At 39.8% G+C, this 16,579-nt stretch overlaps 1 protein-coding gene across 3 annotated transcripts in view; it reads left to right on the top strand.

The window, feature by feature from the left end:
* Nucleotides 1–15,713, top strand: part of ARHGEF26 (Rho guanine nucleotide exchange factor 26) — a 59,241-nt gene extending 43,528 nt beyond the window's left edge. For all 3 annotated transcript variants that reach the window (XM_061452730.1, XM_061452731.1, XM_061452729.1), the window contains 5 exons: nucleotides 2,394–2,548; nucleotides 9,434–9,643; nucleotides 12,863–12,930; nucleotides 13,429–13,533; nucleotides 14,386–15,713. In XM_061452730.1, the coding sequence (XP_061308714.1) occupies nucleotides 2,394–2,548; nucleotides 9,434–9,643; nucleotides 12,863–12,930; nucleotides 13,429–13,533; nucleotides 14,386–14,528 (681 nt within the window). In that variant the 3' untranslated portion in view covers nucleotides 14,529–15,713. The remainder of the gene's footprint in view (nucleotides 1–2,393; nucleotides 2,549–9,433; nucleotides 9,644–12,862; nucleotides 12,931–13,428; nucleotides 13,534–14,385) is intronic.
* Nucleotides 15,714–16,579: the final 866 nt, after the last annotated feature.

Genomic DNA, 16,579 nt, shown 5'->3' with positions numbered 1-16,579 from the left:
CTGATTCATTAACAGACTTGGGCAAAAAAATCTTGTTACGAAATAGGGATTTGAAACAAAATTCAGCATTTCCAAATGAGAGAATACAATAGAAAATGCATTTAATAAACTAATGGGTAGTACAAGCCTCAAAACCTGCAAAAATCATATCAATCAAAACGGAATACGTGAGCTTGCATTAATTGGGAAGAAATATCCAAAGGGAATTTCATCAAGATTCAATATGCTGATACTGTCTTAGTAGCATGAATGCAAACTCGCCAGGAATCGCAGCAGATAAATGAAACATGTTGGTATTTATTAGTAGCCACTTGGGAAGTATTTGGGCTTTGAAGGGTCCCTCACATGGGTCTGCAGCGTAGCGGAGGTCACCTTTGTGCCAGGGGAAGTCTGTGTTCAGGTACCAGGTGAGGGCAGGATGTTGGTTACTGACTGTTCTGGGTGCACTGGGTCAGGAATCAGTCTAGGGCAAGGTAAAATGTGGAATCTTCTTTAATGGGCTTCTTTAATGGGCAGCAGTTTGCAACAGCTCCAGTGGGCTGCTGCACTTTGCATTTGAGCAGCCTTCACCTGCTGTTAGCATGCTGCCTGCTAAGGGAAGGCAGGGGGGTGGAAGTTCTGCGGTGCTGCATGGGGACAGGGAAAACATCTTTGGAAAAGCCACTGTAAAATTGTACCTTGACACTCAAAACCAAGGGGTGGTTATATGGAAAATGAGGGAGTTACTATTCTGCTTTGCCAACAGTAAGATCGCAGTCAGAGCCCTGTCTTGGTTTTGGCATGGTGCTGTGGGGCAAGTGCTGACAAGCTGGAGTTAGCTCAGTAAAAGGCAGCTGAAGTGATTAAAAGATATAAAAAGCCAACCCATGCAGAATGAAGATGACAGCTGACAAACTGAATGAAGAAATACTTTTTTACAAGTACATGAAAGGTGCTTTAAATGAGGAGGAGGAGGGAAGCATCTTAGGTGAAGCTAGGACAGTGCACCGGTAATTGTATGATGTTTCAGGAGCTACTAGTGAGGACAGCAAGTATGTGGAGAACCTCCCTTCCTGCTCTTAAGGGAAATAATGTGGGAGGTTTGGTGTGGTAATACCTCAGAAGAATGATTCTGCTCAGACCTTATAAATTGAGGGGTGAACTGACTGACTTTTCTGGGAGCCAGTGACAGAGTTGTCATGCCTGGTCTGAGAGGATGCTCTAACAAGCGCAGACCCCACTGTAGTGGCATGCCTGGAGCTGTCTGACTGGCTGCGTAGCAAATCACAGAGCAATTGTGGTTGAGTGTAGCAGTCACTGTTTTCTGGCCAAATGGAAGATGGGGAAAAAGCTGAAGGTGATCCAGAGGAAGGACAGTTGTTTGCTAATGTGGCCTTTTGTAAGTCTACAAATGAAGAAATGTCATTTGAAGACTTTCAGATGTGTCTTTCAAACAGCAGGTGAATTTATGATGTCATGAGTTTATGATGTTGTTATGATTTATGATGTCAGTTTATGATGTCATGAGCTTTATGATGTTATTACTGGTTTGGCATTAAAATGGACAGCTAGTTCAAACCCTATGTAACACATACTGCTTTACGCATTTTTTCAGAGCTGTGTCGAAACTTCAGTTTACTTAGTAGAAAATGGATGCTACCACACGACTGCTAAGCCTTCTGCATTCCTCACCTTACATTTTAACAGCAATGAAGCCTGCATACTCTGAACATCTCAATAATATTCAGTGCTGTACTGGGACCAGTCTGATCTTGTGTGCTGTCCTTCTAATCTGTTTATGTCCGTTTAACGTGCTTACGGAACACTTCACAGTAGGTTGTACAGAGTATTTCTGTTAAAGAATTTTACATTTTTCACTCTGTGTGTGGCACAGAACACACGATCAGAATGAGGCACAGTGTTGTACCAGCTGGCCTCAGGGAAGTGATGAAGCTTGGTGTGCCATAGCCCTCGGGTTTGAGTGAGAAGCTGGAGCTCTTTTTCCCAGCTGTGTAGGCAGAAAAGCTGTGAGGTACCTAGAGGAAAATTCAAAGTTCGTATGTGCTTGAAGAACGATTGCTTCACACGTTCTACAAAACCTCACATATTCCTGGAGGATGGTCTCTTTAATCTCTTTAGGAGATCTCACATGGTCTGTTCCATCCCAGTGGAAGCAATCAAGTCTGCTCATTCTTCCCTTAGATGGACAATTATACCATGTGCATGAATGATTTTCAAGTATTTGCGTGCTACTACTTGTGTATTGTAGGAAGGACAAAGATACTTTAAGTCTTGATAACCTGTTATTTGAGTTTAAGCATGTTGTTTTTCCCCCAAATACATAATACAGTTATCTGATTGTTTTTAAACCTCTACTTTTGAAGGATTAAAAATGTTATTTTCTTGCTTTGTAGCCATTTCCACTGGTTTCCTCTTCACGCTGGTTAGTGAAAAGAGGCGAATTAACAGCGTATGTGGAAGACACTGGACTTTTTTCTAAGAGAACTTCTAAGCAGCAGGTGTACTTCTTCCTCTTTAATGATGTCCTCATTATCACCAAGAAGAAGAGGTAAGAGTGTCACCAGCGTAACACTGCCTTTGTGTTCAGCTCCTTGAAGTCACAGAGAGAACAGCCGAGTTACAGTTGTCTTTTAAAGTTACTGTGACTGTTGCGTGTGCTTCACCCCAGGGGAAGGGAACACGGAAGCTTCCTGGCTTCTCATAGCACGTGTTTAGCAATGACAAGTAACTACTAAACAGGATTTATTTTTGGCAAACACTGCCAAAAGTCCAAATTGTCAAACTAATTTGAAGAGTTCATCCTTGGTGCCTTAGCAATGGGAGAAGTTTGGGAAGGATAAAGAGGTAATGTTTATTCCCCTCCGTGGTTTCCACAGTTGGGCTGCTTTGGGGAGTGATATGTGGGGGACAGCTCTAGCAGTCTCCATTTTACCACTAGATTTGATGAGAGGTTTAGACAAATTGAACAGAATGTACATTCTCTGCTGTTGCTATTAGATACTACTTGATAGATAAACCTTATTCTGGGACTAAAAACTGTTTTCAAACAACTGTTTTTTTTTCTCTGGGTTGGCCAGTTAAGCCAAATACTAGCTATTTTTAAAAGACACCCTTCAAATTCATTATTTAAATAAATTTTGAGGAATGAGATACGGTATAAAATCTGTGAAGAAAATGCTAATACTTAAGAAAACTAAATGAGAATGGAGGAGAAAAATATTAAGTGAAGATTTTGGGGTTTTTTAATAAAGATGGGAAGGCAAGTGAATAGATTTCTCCCCAGCTATCTTACTGACGTGAACACGTTTCTGAGATTCGGTGTTTATCAAAGCTTATGCTGAAATGCTTCTGTGAAAGTCCCTTGTTCAATCCCTGGCAGCACATCAGAGCCGCATCACACTTCTTTGAGCAGTGTGTTTCTTCTCTTATGGGACTGCTGTTAACATATTACTGTGCTGGTAGCTAAGTAAATGTTGGAGTTGGGAAAACGGTGACGCATCTATTATCTGTGTTGTTACACTGTTTATTGGTTTCCTATGTGATAGCCTGGTATCCAGATTATAAACCAGATTTTTATAACAACATATCCAAAATTTGGGATTTATGACAGCTGCGAGCTGTTGGAATTGAAATGTCCTAAAGGGGCCCAGAGGTCAAAATTGGAAGAACGCTTCATGTGGATGATCAGGTTCACAGTCACTCTTTCAAGACCACCTAAACAAACAGATACAATTGAAAAGCACTAATTCCTGCAAGCCTCCCAGATATTCTCAGCATGAAGCATGTGCTTTGCCTGAGCGAATCAGCTTCTTAATAGGAGTTGAGTTCTGGGTAATATGTTTTCCCACCCCCAGTGTTACCATGGATGCCACAGCAGTGGACAGAAATACTTGTTGCTGTTTGAGTTTAAATGTTTGTGTTTCCCTTGAGCAGTTGTGTTTCAGAAGATTCTTGACATTGTTAAAAAAAAATAAATAAATCCTTCCTCGTTACTGTGCTAAAAATACTAATTGCTTAGTGCCCCAGTCGTGCTGTGCACCCTCACCCCAGAGTTAAGCTCCAGCCATCCCCTCTGAGCGGTTTGCCATATATGTAGGACCTCGCACAGGCAGCCAGCAGTGGCTCGGTCGTAACTTCTCAAGGGCTAGGCTTGGTGAGACCTGCCAGAAATGTCATGTGGGTAGCTGTGGAGTAACTCTGCTCCAGCCAGGTAGGGCATATGTCACTGCTCCCATCTGTGTTTCAGGGACACTTGCCAGATGTCAGACTTATTATCTGAAGAACTGAGTGAGCAATGGGCCCAGAAACCTGTTCATAATGAGAACTGTTACATTTTAGCTGTAAAAAAAGATAAAGAGAGGTCTTGTGGTGGTGTATCCTCAAGGCATGCTCCTGAGTTCACAACATCATAGAATGGGTTGAGTTGAAGGGACCTTAAAATTTTAATGCATTACCTTGATAAGAGCAGTCAGTGCTAGCATGTGTCAGGATGTCCACTTCTTGGTGGAAGGGACAGCTTTTGTATGGTTGGTGCACAGGAAGGTACTAGTTAAGTCTTACACATGTGAACACAGATGTTGTCTGGCATGAAGCAAAGAGCTGGGTGATGTTTGGAGCACTCAGTATATACTTCAGAGTTGCCTGTGCAGTCAGTGGAGAAGGCAGGTCCCTTTGGAGAGCAGTTCTGAGTTGGAAGTCTAATTCAGCTTGTCCAGATTGCCCTCCAGAACAGTGTCTTTCGTTCTCTGACTCTTCAGGTAACTCTGGGAAATGAAATGGAGAAATTTGAAAAGGTAAATGTTGTGAATACTCTGCAAAGACCCAAGTGTAGACTGACTTCAAGTAACCTAAATATTTCACCTATTCTTTCAGCTTTGTGGTAGTGTTTTACCAATCATAGAACCATGGAATACCAGATTGGAAGGGACCTCAAGGATCATCTGGTCCAACCTTTGACTTCTGTTCCCTCTATTTATCCCCTTGCTGTACTGTGAATTGCCACCATTTTGGCCATGACATCCATTACAGGGACCAGAAAACCAATAGCTTATGCTGACATTGGGTTTTGAAGGTAGTATTCTGACACAAGGAGTAATTAATCTTTTAGAGTTGTTCTTTTAAGCTGCCTCAGCTAGTCAGAAGATGCACCAGTTAGTTACATCCTGTATGCTTCTGGGAAATTTCAGGTGAGCTCCAGAGGGGCTTATAGTTTTGAATGAGTGTACATTCATGGAATACTCTGTTGTTGGTAATCCCCTAAGGAATCCCCTACCACTAGAATCCTGTCTGTCTTAGTGGCTCTGGCTTATCATCTCTGGAGGTGCCTCAACAGCAGAATGCAGCTGGACTTCATACACTGGATTCACCCTGAGGTTCAAGGCTGCTTGCAAATCCAGGGTTTTCTCTTTAAATGCAGGAGTGATTTTGTAACTAATGGCAAGCATAAATGCAAAGTAACTTCTGAGGAAGACCAAGGACTGCAGAGTAGTGTAGCTGGAAAGAGTAAAGGGGATAAGGGGGACTATGAGCTTGCTGTTAAAGCATGGGCAACCAGAACAGATGATACTAAAGCAATAGATAATTTGTCTTCATAAAAGCACCTCTAAAATGAGTACACATTCCCTGCAAAGGAGTAAAAAATAGTCCTGTTGTTTCATGTTCTGAATTGAAATAAAAGTATAGCAGAAAAGTTCAGTCTTAGGCTAAAAACAGATGTGGGCCCGTTCATATTAGTTGATGATGGTAATTCTAAAGGACATGTTACTCCACTGCCTGGCTGCATGGTTCTGTTCATAACACATCTGTGCGCATCAGCACTTCCAGCTGTGTCAGCGTCTTTCATTACCCATTTGGAAAGAGGAGAGTTTATGGGCCTCATGGGGCACAGGAAATAAAATGGTGAGGACTGCCTGGTAGTGTCAAATTGGACTATTTTGTTGAATGGAGACAAGGAAGAGGAAGGATTTGTAGAGGTTTATCTCTGACTTTTTAGTAAGGAATGCTTTTCTTACTAGTTATGCCAACGTGTAGACTGCATCTCTTTTTCAGACAGAAGATTCCCAAAGAACTACAGCAGCATCCCTTGCTGGTTTTGCAAGCTCCATCTTGGCTAGGCAGGGATTCTCAGACTGGAATACTGAACCGACTTCTTTAAAACAAACAAAACCCAACAAACCCAAAAGCCCCCACTCCAGTCACACCAGCCAGCCTTTTCCTGGTTTAGAGTTTATATTTTAAGAAAAAAGAGAAAAAGAGGGGGAGACTGATAAATATTAGGTTAAAAAAATGTTTTTTCCTTCTTCAGTAGGTACCCTCAGCTACTGTGGGTGGCACCCAAAACAACTGCCTTCAAGAGATAGATAAGTAGCATCTTTTTGCAGATAAATGAGTGAATTTGAATCTGGAGGTGGATTTAGGGGAATGTGAAACATGAACCTCCTCTCACAAACTCTCTTAAAACACACTTTTATACAGTAGGACAATCCCAGTAAATGCAAGTGTGTTACGTTTCAGGGATGAGCTGTGTGTGCGTCTTTCCAAAGGAAAAAGATGTACAGAATACATTTGCGTTAAAATTCCAGGGCTCAGCAGCCCTGAGTTAGTTACATATGCAGAAATTGAAATCTATCTTTCTACATGCTGATAGTTGAAGATTTCTCCCAGCTTCTCACTGTGCTCATGTTAAATGGCTTTAATTAAAGCAAAACCTATCTGTAATCTGTATTTTTTTCTACTTTGGGACCCAAGAAGTCATGTGTAAAAGCACAATTAACCTGGCTTCATTCTTACAGAGCTTTGGCAGAGTTTGCTCCTTCCCTCTCATTTCCTTTTTACTCTTAAGGAATATGGAAGCAGCAGACTAATCAAAAGTGAGCTTAATCAAAGCTATGTGGAGAGGTTTGAGATCTATTTGAAGTTCTTGCAATGGTGCTTTTGGAAGTTGTGGTATGTTTGTGCCTTTGTCAGTTGTATCTGAACAGGAGTTGCGATTCCAGGTGAACTGTGGGGAATTGTTGGTCCCGTTTTGAGACTTGGAGAAAACTAAATGGGGAAGAAAAATGTTATCTTCTGAACTACAGTGTTTTCAGTGCTGCTATATGATAAATCTTACTAAGCTTCTCTGTCATTGCTTCTGGTTTCTTTATAAAGACCCCAAGCTGCTCGACAAAAGGTATTTGCAAGAATTAGTTCTGTTAGTATCATGTTCTGTCATTTGAGAATGTACAAAGCTGTACTGCAGAAACCCCACATTTCAAGTATTTAATTCACAGAACAAAAGTAAAAGCATACCCTATGTAATTGAAATAAGAATTTTCACACTACATGCACTGGCAGGACCTATTAATCCACAAAAATCCACAAATACAATATGATCTGTAAGCCTGTTGTCACTTGAAGAGTAGAGAAATTAATCACATCCTGTACAAGTTACAGGGATCAGCAATGACTTAACGTTTTGAGTCATAGTGTTACAATGTTGCTCAGTTGTGTTTTAGCAATTCTTCTGAAGGATGAAAAACGGGAATTACAAAGATCATTAAGTTAACTGTCAAGGTATTGGCAGGTATTTTCCCAACAGCCCACAAAATGGGGAGCATGTATCCCAACAGCTGTTAAGTAGTCATCTCTCCGTTTTCTTACATTATCTGAGCAACCATACAGGAAGAACACGCTTCAGTTACACCTGCCAGAAGGAGTATGTCACCATCAGCATTTCAGATGGCTTAAGTTCCAGGTGTTTGGGATTTGATTTGTGTCAGTTCAGTGCTTGGGGTTGTGTGGATCTCTGGCATCTCGAGTATTTTTTCAATTTAAATTCTCTTAATGAACCATAGCAAACTGAGGCTCTAGTACAGCTTTTCATCAGTCGAGATTGAGATCTAAATAATGTTTTACTTTAAAGTGGAGTATATATAGCTGCTCCTTAAAGATTGATCTGTTAGATTTACTGCAAAATTTGATAAACACAGCAGAGGATGGGCTAGGAGGGAGAACTGGTTTGATGCCTCTGTAAGTGGGTGTTTTTTCTATCTTTTCTTGTGGTACCACTGTAAGACAATAAATCTGGCAAAATTTATCAAGCTTTGATGAAATTATGAGGTAATCAGTTTATCACTGTTCTGGGTTTATGATAGATCCTGGTAAACCTGCAAATGCATGTAAGGCAATGCTGGGAAACATTTTGCTTCAGTGGAAGCAAAAAAGGCTTTTTTGGGTGATCAGTCTTTCCTTGTGATCACTTGCTGTTTCTTGAGTAAGTGATGTAGATTCTTTTAACTGTTTGTGGGCTTTTTAGGTTTTTTTACCTGTATTTCACAACTTAAAAGATTGGGAACACACCATGATTTTCCACTAGAAAAAAAAAAGTTTCCAGTATTGCCTTGATACGAGTAAATAGCAAAACCAACAGACACGAGAACTGTTTGAACTCGCATCAGAGCTCTGAAGATGTCTGGGTATTCAGAAGTTGAAGCATGAGTCATTAACTGCATTCTGACAGATGGGCAGCATGCCTTGTCCAGATATGCTTCTTCCTGTCTCTGCAAGGCCTTCACCTGCCAAGATGATTTTGATTAGCTCAGGTGAATCTCACATTTAGAAATAAAAGGCTGCTGTGAAGGGAAGAATGTGTATTTTCATTTAAGTCCTGTTGTTAAAATCAGTAACACTTTTGTGCTCTGATTTGTGATGTCTGTTCTGTCCCCTGCTCCACCTGCATTTCAAACCTAGGGAAAGTAAAGCTGCTAACTTAAATAATTTCTTAGAATTCTTTCTGGTCACATTGGGAAGTTACTATGTGCACATACCAATCTTTATCCATATCACTTAGAGTTGGTATAGTTATTTACAAAGTACTCTCTCTAAGAGGTAAATTGCACAGTGTTTTTGCAAGAACAATAGTGTGTGAGAAGCCTTTGTCCATTTTTAAAATTATTTAAAACGTATTATTAAAATTATATAAAAGTATTTAAAGTGAAGCTTGGTGGTGGTCATCTGGAATCAGAGCGCAGATTTTTAGGGGGCATTTTACAGGGACAGGAGCAGGGAAACTTTTTTTTTTCCCCTTGTAAAATTCAGGTCTGATATTCGTTTGAAGCTACAGAAGTAAAAATGAATTTCTAGGTAATTGCTGTGCCTGATTTCCTATTCAGTGGAGTAAAGCCAAGCTCACTCCACCTCAGGACCACCAAAGTCATTTAACTGTGCTGCTAAATTACATTCTGTGGGGTTTAAAAACTGATCTACTTTGTGTCTTGGAAAATTGGTACTTTCAAAAACAAATAGAACAGATGAAGATCTGAGGTGCCAGAAGAATCATGCCATACTGTGTCATTAAAAGTGGATTCTGTGACTTAGTTTGCTTCAAGACATAATTAATGGAAAATGAAACATTAAATTGGTGGGGTTTTTTCTTCCCTATTTTGTTCTGCAGTGAGGAGAGTTACAATGTCACAGATTATTCTTTAAGGGACCAGCTGGTGGTACAACAGTGTGACAGTGAGGACCTGACTTCTTCTCCTGTAAAGAGCACTTCAGCTATGCTATACTCACGGCAGACTTCTGCAACTCACCTCTTCAGACTACTGGTCCTCAGTAACCATGCGGGAGAGAAGGTGGAGATGCTCCTGGGAACAGAGAGTCAGTAAGTGAATAGTTACCATTTCTGTAATTTTTCACCTCCCAACCCATCTGAGTTTTAGGCTGTCAGCAACAACATTCCCATCTCACCCTGTGGCACACCGTGCTGCTGTGCATGCTGAATAGTTGAACATGTGAATCTAGGTATAATGTGGGTTACTACAAGGAGAATGTTACTTTTACTGTTGTAACTCGGGGAAGCTTTCTTCATACTTAACTTGGTGAGAAGACCTTGAATAATCAGACTGCAGAGATTCATTTATGTTTGCTCTGTCTCTGATGCTTTCATGTGCTGGTTTGTTCCTTACAGGTTTAAAGTATCTTACCCTAATTGTCAATTCTTTTAGCAGTATGGTGTTTACACTGTATTGTTTGTACACAGAGCACAGTACTATCAGGAGGAAACTGGCACAGGTATGTCCTTAGGCATGATGGTGGTTGCAGGCAAATCATCTTAGGGTATGAATGCAGAATGCTTTTGTCCTGGAGGAGTGATTTGTGAGTTAGTTATTGTAACAGTTGGATGGTGCAGAAGTGGAACAGTACTGGATTAAATGGGAGGAGGCTGGTGTTGCCCTGCAGAGCTGTGCTGGGATAGAGGTGGTCCTTGTTCTCCTGACAACAGTTTTCTGCTTTAGAAATGAGCAACAAGAAGTGTCTTGTTCTGTCGGGAGCACATATCCAAGAGGCCGTCATCTTGCTCTGGTGCCATTAACTTCTACACAACCCTCCACAAAAGTGAAAGATTTTATCTGTTCTCGTGGAAGCTGGAGGCGGGAGGGAAGACATGAAGCAGATGTAGCCCAGCCTGGAAAACTTTAGTTTTAGGTTTGCTTTCAAAGTTTAGAATAGCCCTGAAAGAAACGATAGATCATTAATGATTTCCATTAAAGATCTCATTATAAAGTAAGCAGATGATTCAGACGTGTTTGGAAATGCGTTTTTATTGGGAAAAAAATGCAGGACATTTTTAGTTGTCTGGGCTTTTTATGAAAAGAAATTTTGTTCTGCAGATGTATTATTGATTTGCTGTATACTGTTTGTCATATAAATAGTCCAACAGATTGTCATTCAGAGAAAAAAGATTCTGAAAACAGTTACTGTGTTTGGAAATTACCTGGTTTTATAGAGCATTATCCTGTATACAAAAGTTACAGGAAATAACCTTCTCTTAGCTTTGAGAAGGTCAGGAAGGGAATCTGCAGTGGGAACCCCAAGCTGAATGGTTTAGAGTGCTCACTGAATAGAGTTAAGTTTTAGATGTACAAAAATGTTCTATCTGCCTTGTCTCTTCATGTGGTGTTTGGGTCCCAAGTACAAAAGTACCTGCATTAGGTCAGGACTTCATATTGCCCGGTGAATAAGGCACAAAATACACAGTACACACAGATTATAAAGAAATATACACTTAAACTGGAAAGCAGTCTGATATCTTTGCCTTTTTCTTAGAGTTGCCTGAAAGGAAATGTACTTTTCCTGTTAAGAATGGTTGGTTACAGGGAAGGAAAATAGGAGTATAAATAACACCTTTTTCTAGGAAAACAAACAAACAAAAAAATCCCCAAACAAAAAGAAAGAAAAAAAAAAAGCCCCAAACAAAAACCACCAAACCCCACCAACCCCAAAAATGCAAAACAAACAAAAATCCACAAAGTTAATGAATCTAATGCAAAGTTGTTTACAGAGTTTCCTTTTTCTGGTTGCAGTACAACAAGTTTAGTACCACCTACTTTTAATGACTGAAGTGTAGCATATGCTGTAGTTTTGGCCACTGGTATGAGACCAACTGGCATCAAATGTTAGCAGGAGCCAGGCAGTAACTCATCTTTGAGGAAGAGTGGGTATTGGGATTTAAGAAAAATAATCACATTCTTATTAAATGCCATTAAAACAAAATCTTTCTATTCAAAGTAATGAGCTTCCAAAAGAAGCATGCACAGAAAGACTTCCATTCTGAATCCCGTTATCCCCAGGAAGTTTTCTGAGTCTGTGCCCAGAAAAGAGATTTCTTGAGCTATTTAAGAAAGGCTATGAGAGAGCATCAGTGTTTCTGAAAGAGAATGATGAACTTTATTGCAGAACGATGTGTAGTGGTGCTGAGCAGTGGTGCATCTTGGAAGACATGCTGTAGAGAATTCCCCAATAATTTGTGTAAATGTCCCATTCTGTGACACTTCTAAAGGGCCAGAATTTTCTATTTTCAGATGTTTCAGATTTTTGATAATACCAGGTCTCAGCAGCAAGCAGTTGTGTTTCTTTACGCCAAAGATGGCAGCAAAAATTCTTCCTAAGGGGATGGAGAACAGGAAAATTCAGTCATGCAATTCCCTTGTGTTATTATAAGCTCTACTGATAGCAAAGCCCCTCAACAAACAGGAGATAAAAATCTAATCTCACTGAGATGTTTGTTTTGGGAATAGAGTTCAAATTTTGATCTGCCAAAATTTGAAGCTGTAAAGATGAAGTTGTTATAGCTCAGCCAATAACAGGGGTGATTCAACATTAGCTTTCTTTTTCCTTTGCTGTTCAACATGACTTTAGCTTGTTCCACTTGCGTTCAAGATCGGTTGTCGGTAATTTGCACCTCTGTGATGCATTGTGTAATTAGAACCTAAATAATTCTTTCTGCTCTTCTCAGAGATTGTTTTTTTTTTTCTAGGTTATATACAAGGTGAGATTCAAATGACTAATGTAGGCCTCTGCTAGGTCCTCACTTATTTGTGCTAACTCTGATATCCCACACTAATGTATCTGGAAACATAATGTGTTCTCCTTGAGAGCAGAGAAGCTTCAGTTCCCCCTTCCTACCTGCTCCCCTTCTTGCTTTCATTCTAAGTGCGCGGTGCAGATAGACAGTTCTTACTTACAGGAAAGCTGTTGGTTGGTGTTGTGTATTAAAATGGCTGTATTGGATTTATTTTTTTTTCTAAGTAATACTACTTAACAAGCATTAGTCACAGATCCTAGTGGAGAAGTTCACCTATGTTACGGAAAAATAGCTTAAGGTATATAAGACATCATATGTGTTTACAGGCTTCTTTTATACTCCAACCTGCTTAAAATAGTTAAATGTGCTTGAATAATGTATTACTAGTAGTAGTATCACACCTGGCCATATTTTGAGAGGAGAAAAAAGCGGTTTTGTTATGCTTTACAGAGCCTTGAAAGGGGGAGTTATCAAGAGCATGAATTAGGAAATGGAGTTTTGCTTTGCTGTTTGCAGGAGTGACAGAGCTCGCTGGATTACAGCGCTTGGACAGGATGGAGATGGGCAGAAGATGGACAGGACAAGTAAGTTACAACTGATGAGATTTGTGAGAGCTTTGGCAGAAGAATGGGAATGTGCTGCCCCTTAGCTGGAGGCATGAGCATGTGTAGAGTATATGTATCCTTAGAAATGCTTCTTTCTGTTTCTGGGCTGTGTTGCTTTAGTATACATGAAGTTGCCGTCTCTTCTGTGCTTGGGGGTTTCTTGGAGTAGTTCAGTTTCACAAAGTATTTTTAATTTGCATTCATTAATTATAGTTTGGCCAGTTGTTCCAGTCTGGTAGCAAAAGTGCAAAGTTCCTTCCCTTACATGTCCATCCAGTTTGTTCATGTATAATTGCTTAGACAGGAAGCCCTGTGCATAACTTGCTGCCTCCTTTGTTGTGGTTCGTTTTTTGTGGTTGTTTTTGTTTGGGGGGTGTACTCTAAAAAGGAAATGTTTAAATTAATTATATATGTATTTTCATAGAAGATGCTCTGTTACATGAAGGGTTTAATTCAGCCTGGCTACTTTTTTCACAGCTTTGACTCAGGTAGAGATCATCAGAACCTACACAGCAAAGCAGTCAGATGAACTCTCTCTTCAGGTTGCTGATGTCGTTTTGGTTTATCAAAAAGTAAATGATGGTGAGTGAGTGAGAACTTTGCTGTCACTAACCACCTGTCACCACTGCAACTGATCCAGTTAGAAAAGTGTCTTTTCTAATGTCTGGTTGGACAATGAATTAGATTCCAAGAAACCCTTGAGCATTTCAGTTCAGGTTTCGGAAGGACAGCCTCTGATTAGGCAACAAGTATTCAAAGTATGTCCTGGCTGCTTGTAAGTTGTCTGCAAATGAGAAATAGAATTCTACCAAAAACCATGGGGCTCATGTAGGAATGCTTATGTTTGTTTTATTGAGTAAGCACCAGGTTTGTGTAAGAGAAACATTTATGTTAATAGTCATGTTATACACTGTGCTTCACTGCCTGCTTTTGCCTGTTTGCCGTAGCATCAGGTAACCCAAGATCAACATTGATTCTTGCCTGGATGTGCAAGAGATTCTACTCATATCTCACACTGTGCTGACTCAGTGATGCTTGAAGCTGTCAGCACTTGATGTATGAAATCTTAATGATGTTATTCAGTATTACATACAAAAATCAAAGTCCCTAGCAGTTGTGCTGCATTGCTTTTGCTAGATTGCAGTGATACTGTAATCTTTATTTCAAAATATATTTGAACTACAATATAGAAATTTGACTGATTTCACGTAGTATTTATTTTTACATACTACTTTGTTCCTAGTCTACATGTATAAAAACCCATCTATCTTAAGAAGTAGCAGATTAAGTAGCTTCTTCTGCTACTTCCTGTGAAGATAAATGTATAATGTAGGTGATGACTGTGTCTACTCAAGTGCAACACACAGAGTTCTAGCAAGTTACCTTTAACATAACTTGAAAAAGTTTGTTACTCTTTGTCCCTTCACCTTGCAGGTTGGTATGAAGGGGAGCGGCTCCGAGATGGTGAAAAAGGCTGGTTTCCTATGGAGTGTGCTAAAGAGATCACATGTCGTGCCACAATTGACAAGAACATGGAGCGGATGGGACGCTTACTGGGACTTGAAACCAATGTGTAGTATTTGTGCTTCTTCATGCTGCACTGCAGGATTTGCACTACCTGTTGTCAGTGGGCAGGGCTATGTCCCATGGCTAACACATGGAAGATGTGGGTCACCAATGCAAAAAACCTAGTTAAGGGAGCACTGATGGTTCAGACACTCATCCCTTTATTTTGAGAGCTCTGAACTGAACGTTGCTCAACCATTAGCAGATTTCAGCTACAAGTAGTTTCTTAGGCACTGGAGATCAGTCACACATCTTTTGACTTGAGTTTCAGTTTCAGCTTTAGTTCTTCCATCCCTGTCTCTTTAAGTATTCCTTCTCCCTCTGTTTTTGAGTATTTTGACTTTCTCTCGGAAGCAGAACTCCTTGCAGCAGTTAGTGTGGGAGGCTGAACACCTTACCCATCCACTGAGCTGGATATAAACAGCAACAGAGGGGGTTTCCTTTTCCTGAGAAACTGCAGCATTACAGTCCCAGTACCAGACAGTATGTTACTAGGATACTCCCTAGTTGTGTCAGAATCCATGTGTAGAATAACTAATCCTGTAATTCATAAAGGACTACCTCTCCAGCAGAAACCCAGGGAAATCCCAGGCTTTGTATGAAGCGATTGTCTCTCTCTTCGAAGCTAGCAAAGCTGACACAAGACTTTCTCTTCTCTTCTCTTACTGCTGCAGTTCTGAAAGGATTTCTGAAAGCAAGAAACAGCAGACTGCAAAATGTATGATGTTGATTGTCTTGGTCTCAGATCCATATTAGCACAGGTGTTTTAAAGGAGTGTAACTGCTGGAAATGTCTGTTTTTTTTTCCAGGCAAAAAGGCACGAGAGAGGTAGATAAAACATTACTGGGACTGTGCTGCATTGGTGCTGCTTCACATGTGCTCTTCTCTGTTCCAGAGAAGACATCTCACAATTGCACTACACACACCACCTGCTAAATTTTAGCATCTGCAGTTCAGCTTTGGAATTTCACAGAAAACCACCACTACTTCATGTTGTGTGAAGAAAATGCACTCAAAAATAAAGTAGATTTCAGTGCATATTTTTGTATATAGTTGTGACAGTTTGTATTATAAAAGTCTTCACCTTTTTAAGGACCAGCTGGTAACTCAGCAGGGCAGAAAACACTTTCAACAAAAATGATGGGAGAAGTTGCAGTATCAAGGCTTTCTCCTTGTTAGATTCTCCCCCTTTGTTAAAGGGGGGTGTATGTTTTATGTACTGCAGTTATGTTGATTTGATGTGAGTGAATTGGATGTTTATAAAGATTTATCTCTGTACCAATTTACAATACATTAGGCAATAATTTTGCACAAAAACACCTGACAGTCTGACAGCAGTTATAGAGCCTTGTAAATTAAGTGAACTAATAGTAATGAGAGAAACTGTAAATTGAACAGACTATTTAACATAGTAAAAATACTGCTAATATTTTAACAAATTGTGTTGTACACAGGCAGATGTTTAACACAGCTGAATGTATAAATCCAGACATTAATTTTATTCAGATTTTTTTAATACAATGTATATATTTTTCATACCTAGTTTTTAAAAAAAGCTCTAGTGATTTTTAAAGACTTTTTTCATTTTTACTATTGTTGGACACAGTTTTTTGGGAATTAAAGACTATTATGACTTTATAGGACAGCAATCAATAAAATTGCTTTTAATTCCTTACTAAAAAAGGTTTGTTTGTTTTTTTTTTTTTAATAAATACCATTACACTGCAAGTTATTAACGTAGAAGTGAAAGCCAAAGAACTGAAATCTCTTCTGTAACCTTTGGCATTTTAAAGTTTCTGTTCTATAAAGACAAATACCACCACCCTGTGTATTACTGCATGTCCCAGATCCAACTTACATGCGTACCTCTGAACTTGGAAAATGGCATAAAATGCCTGGGAGAGCATCTCATCTCCGAGACTGTATTTAAGGAGAATGAGTAGGAAAACAGTCAGGAACGTAAGACTCTTCTGCTACCTTTGCAGTTATTTATAATGCATAACTTAGTATAGATACGCAAAGATGACCATTACTTGTATCAGTGCTGACAGCTTGGGCCTCC

The sequence above is a fragment of the Pezoporus flaviventris genome, unplaced genomic scaffold (assembly GCF_033815535.1).
Source record: "Pezoporus flaviventris isolate CSIRO_AGI_PZ_B2104156 unplaced genomic scaffold, CSIRO_AGI_Pfla_v1 ptg000013l, whole genome shotgun sequence".
Lineage (NCBI taxonomy): Eukaryota > Metazoa > Chordata > Aves > Psittaciformes > Psittacidae > Pezoporus > Pezoporus flaviventris.
Note: the sequence above shows the minus strand (reverse complement) of the source record. Positions and strands in the feature narration are given on the sequence as shown.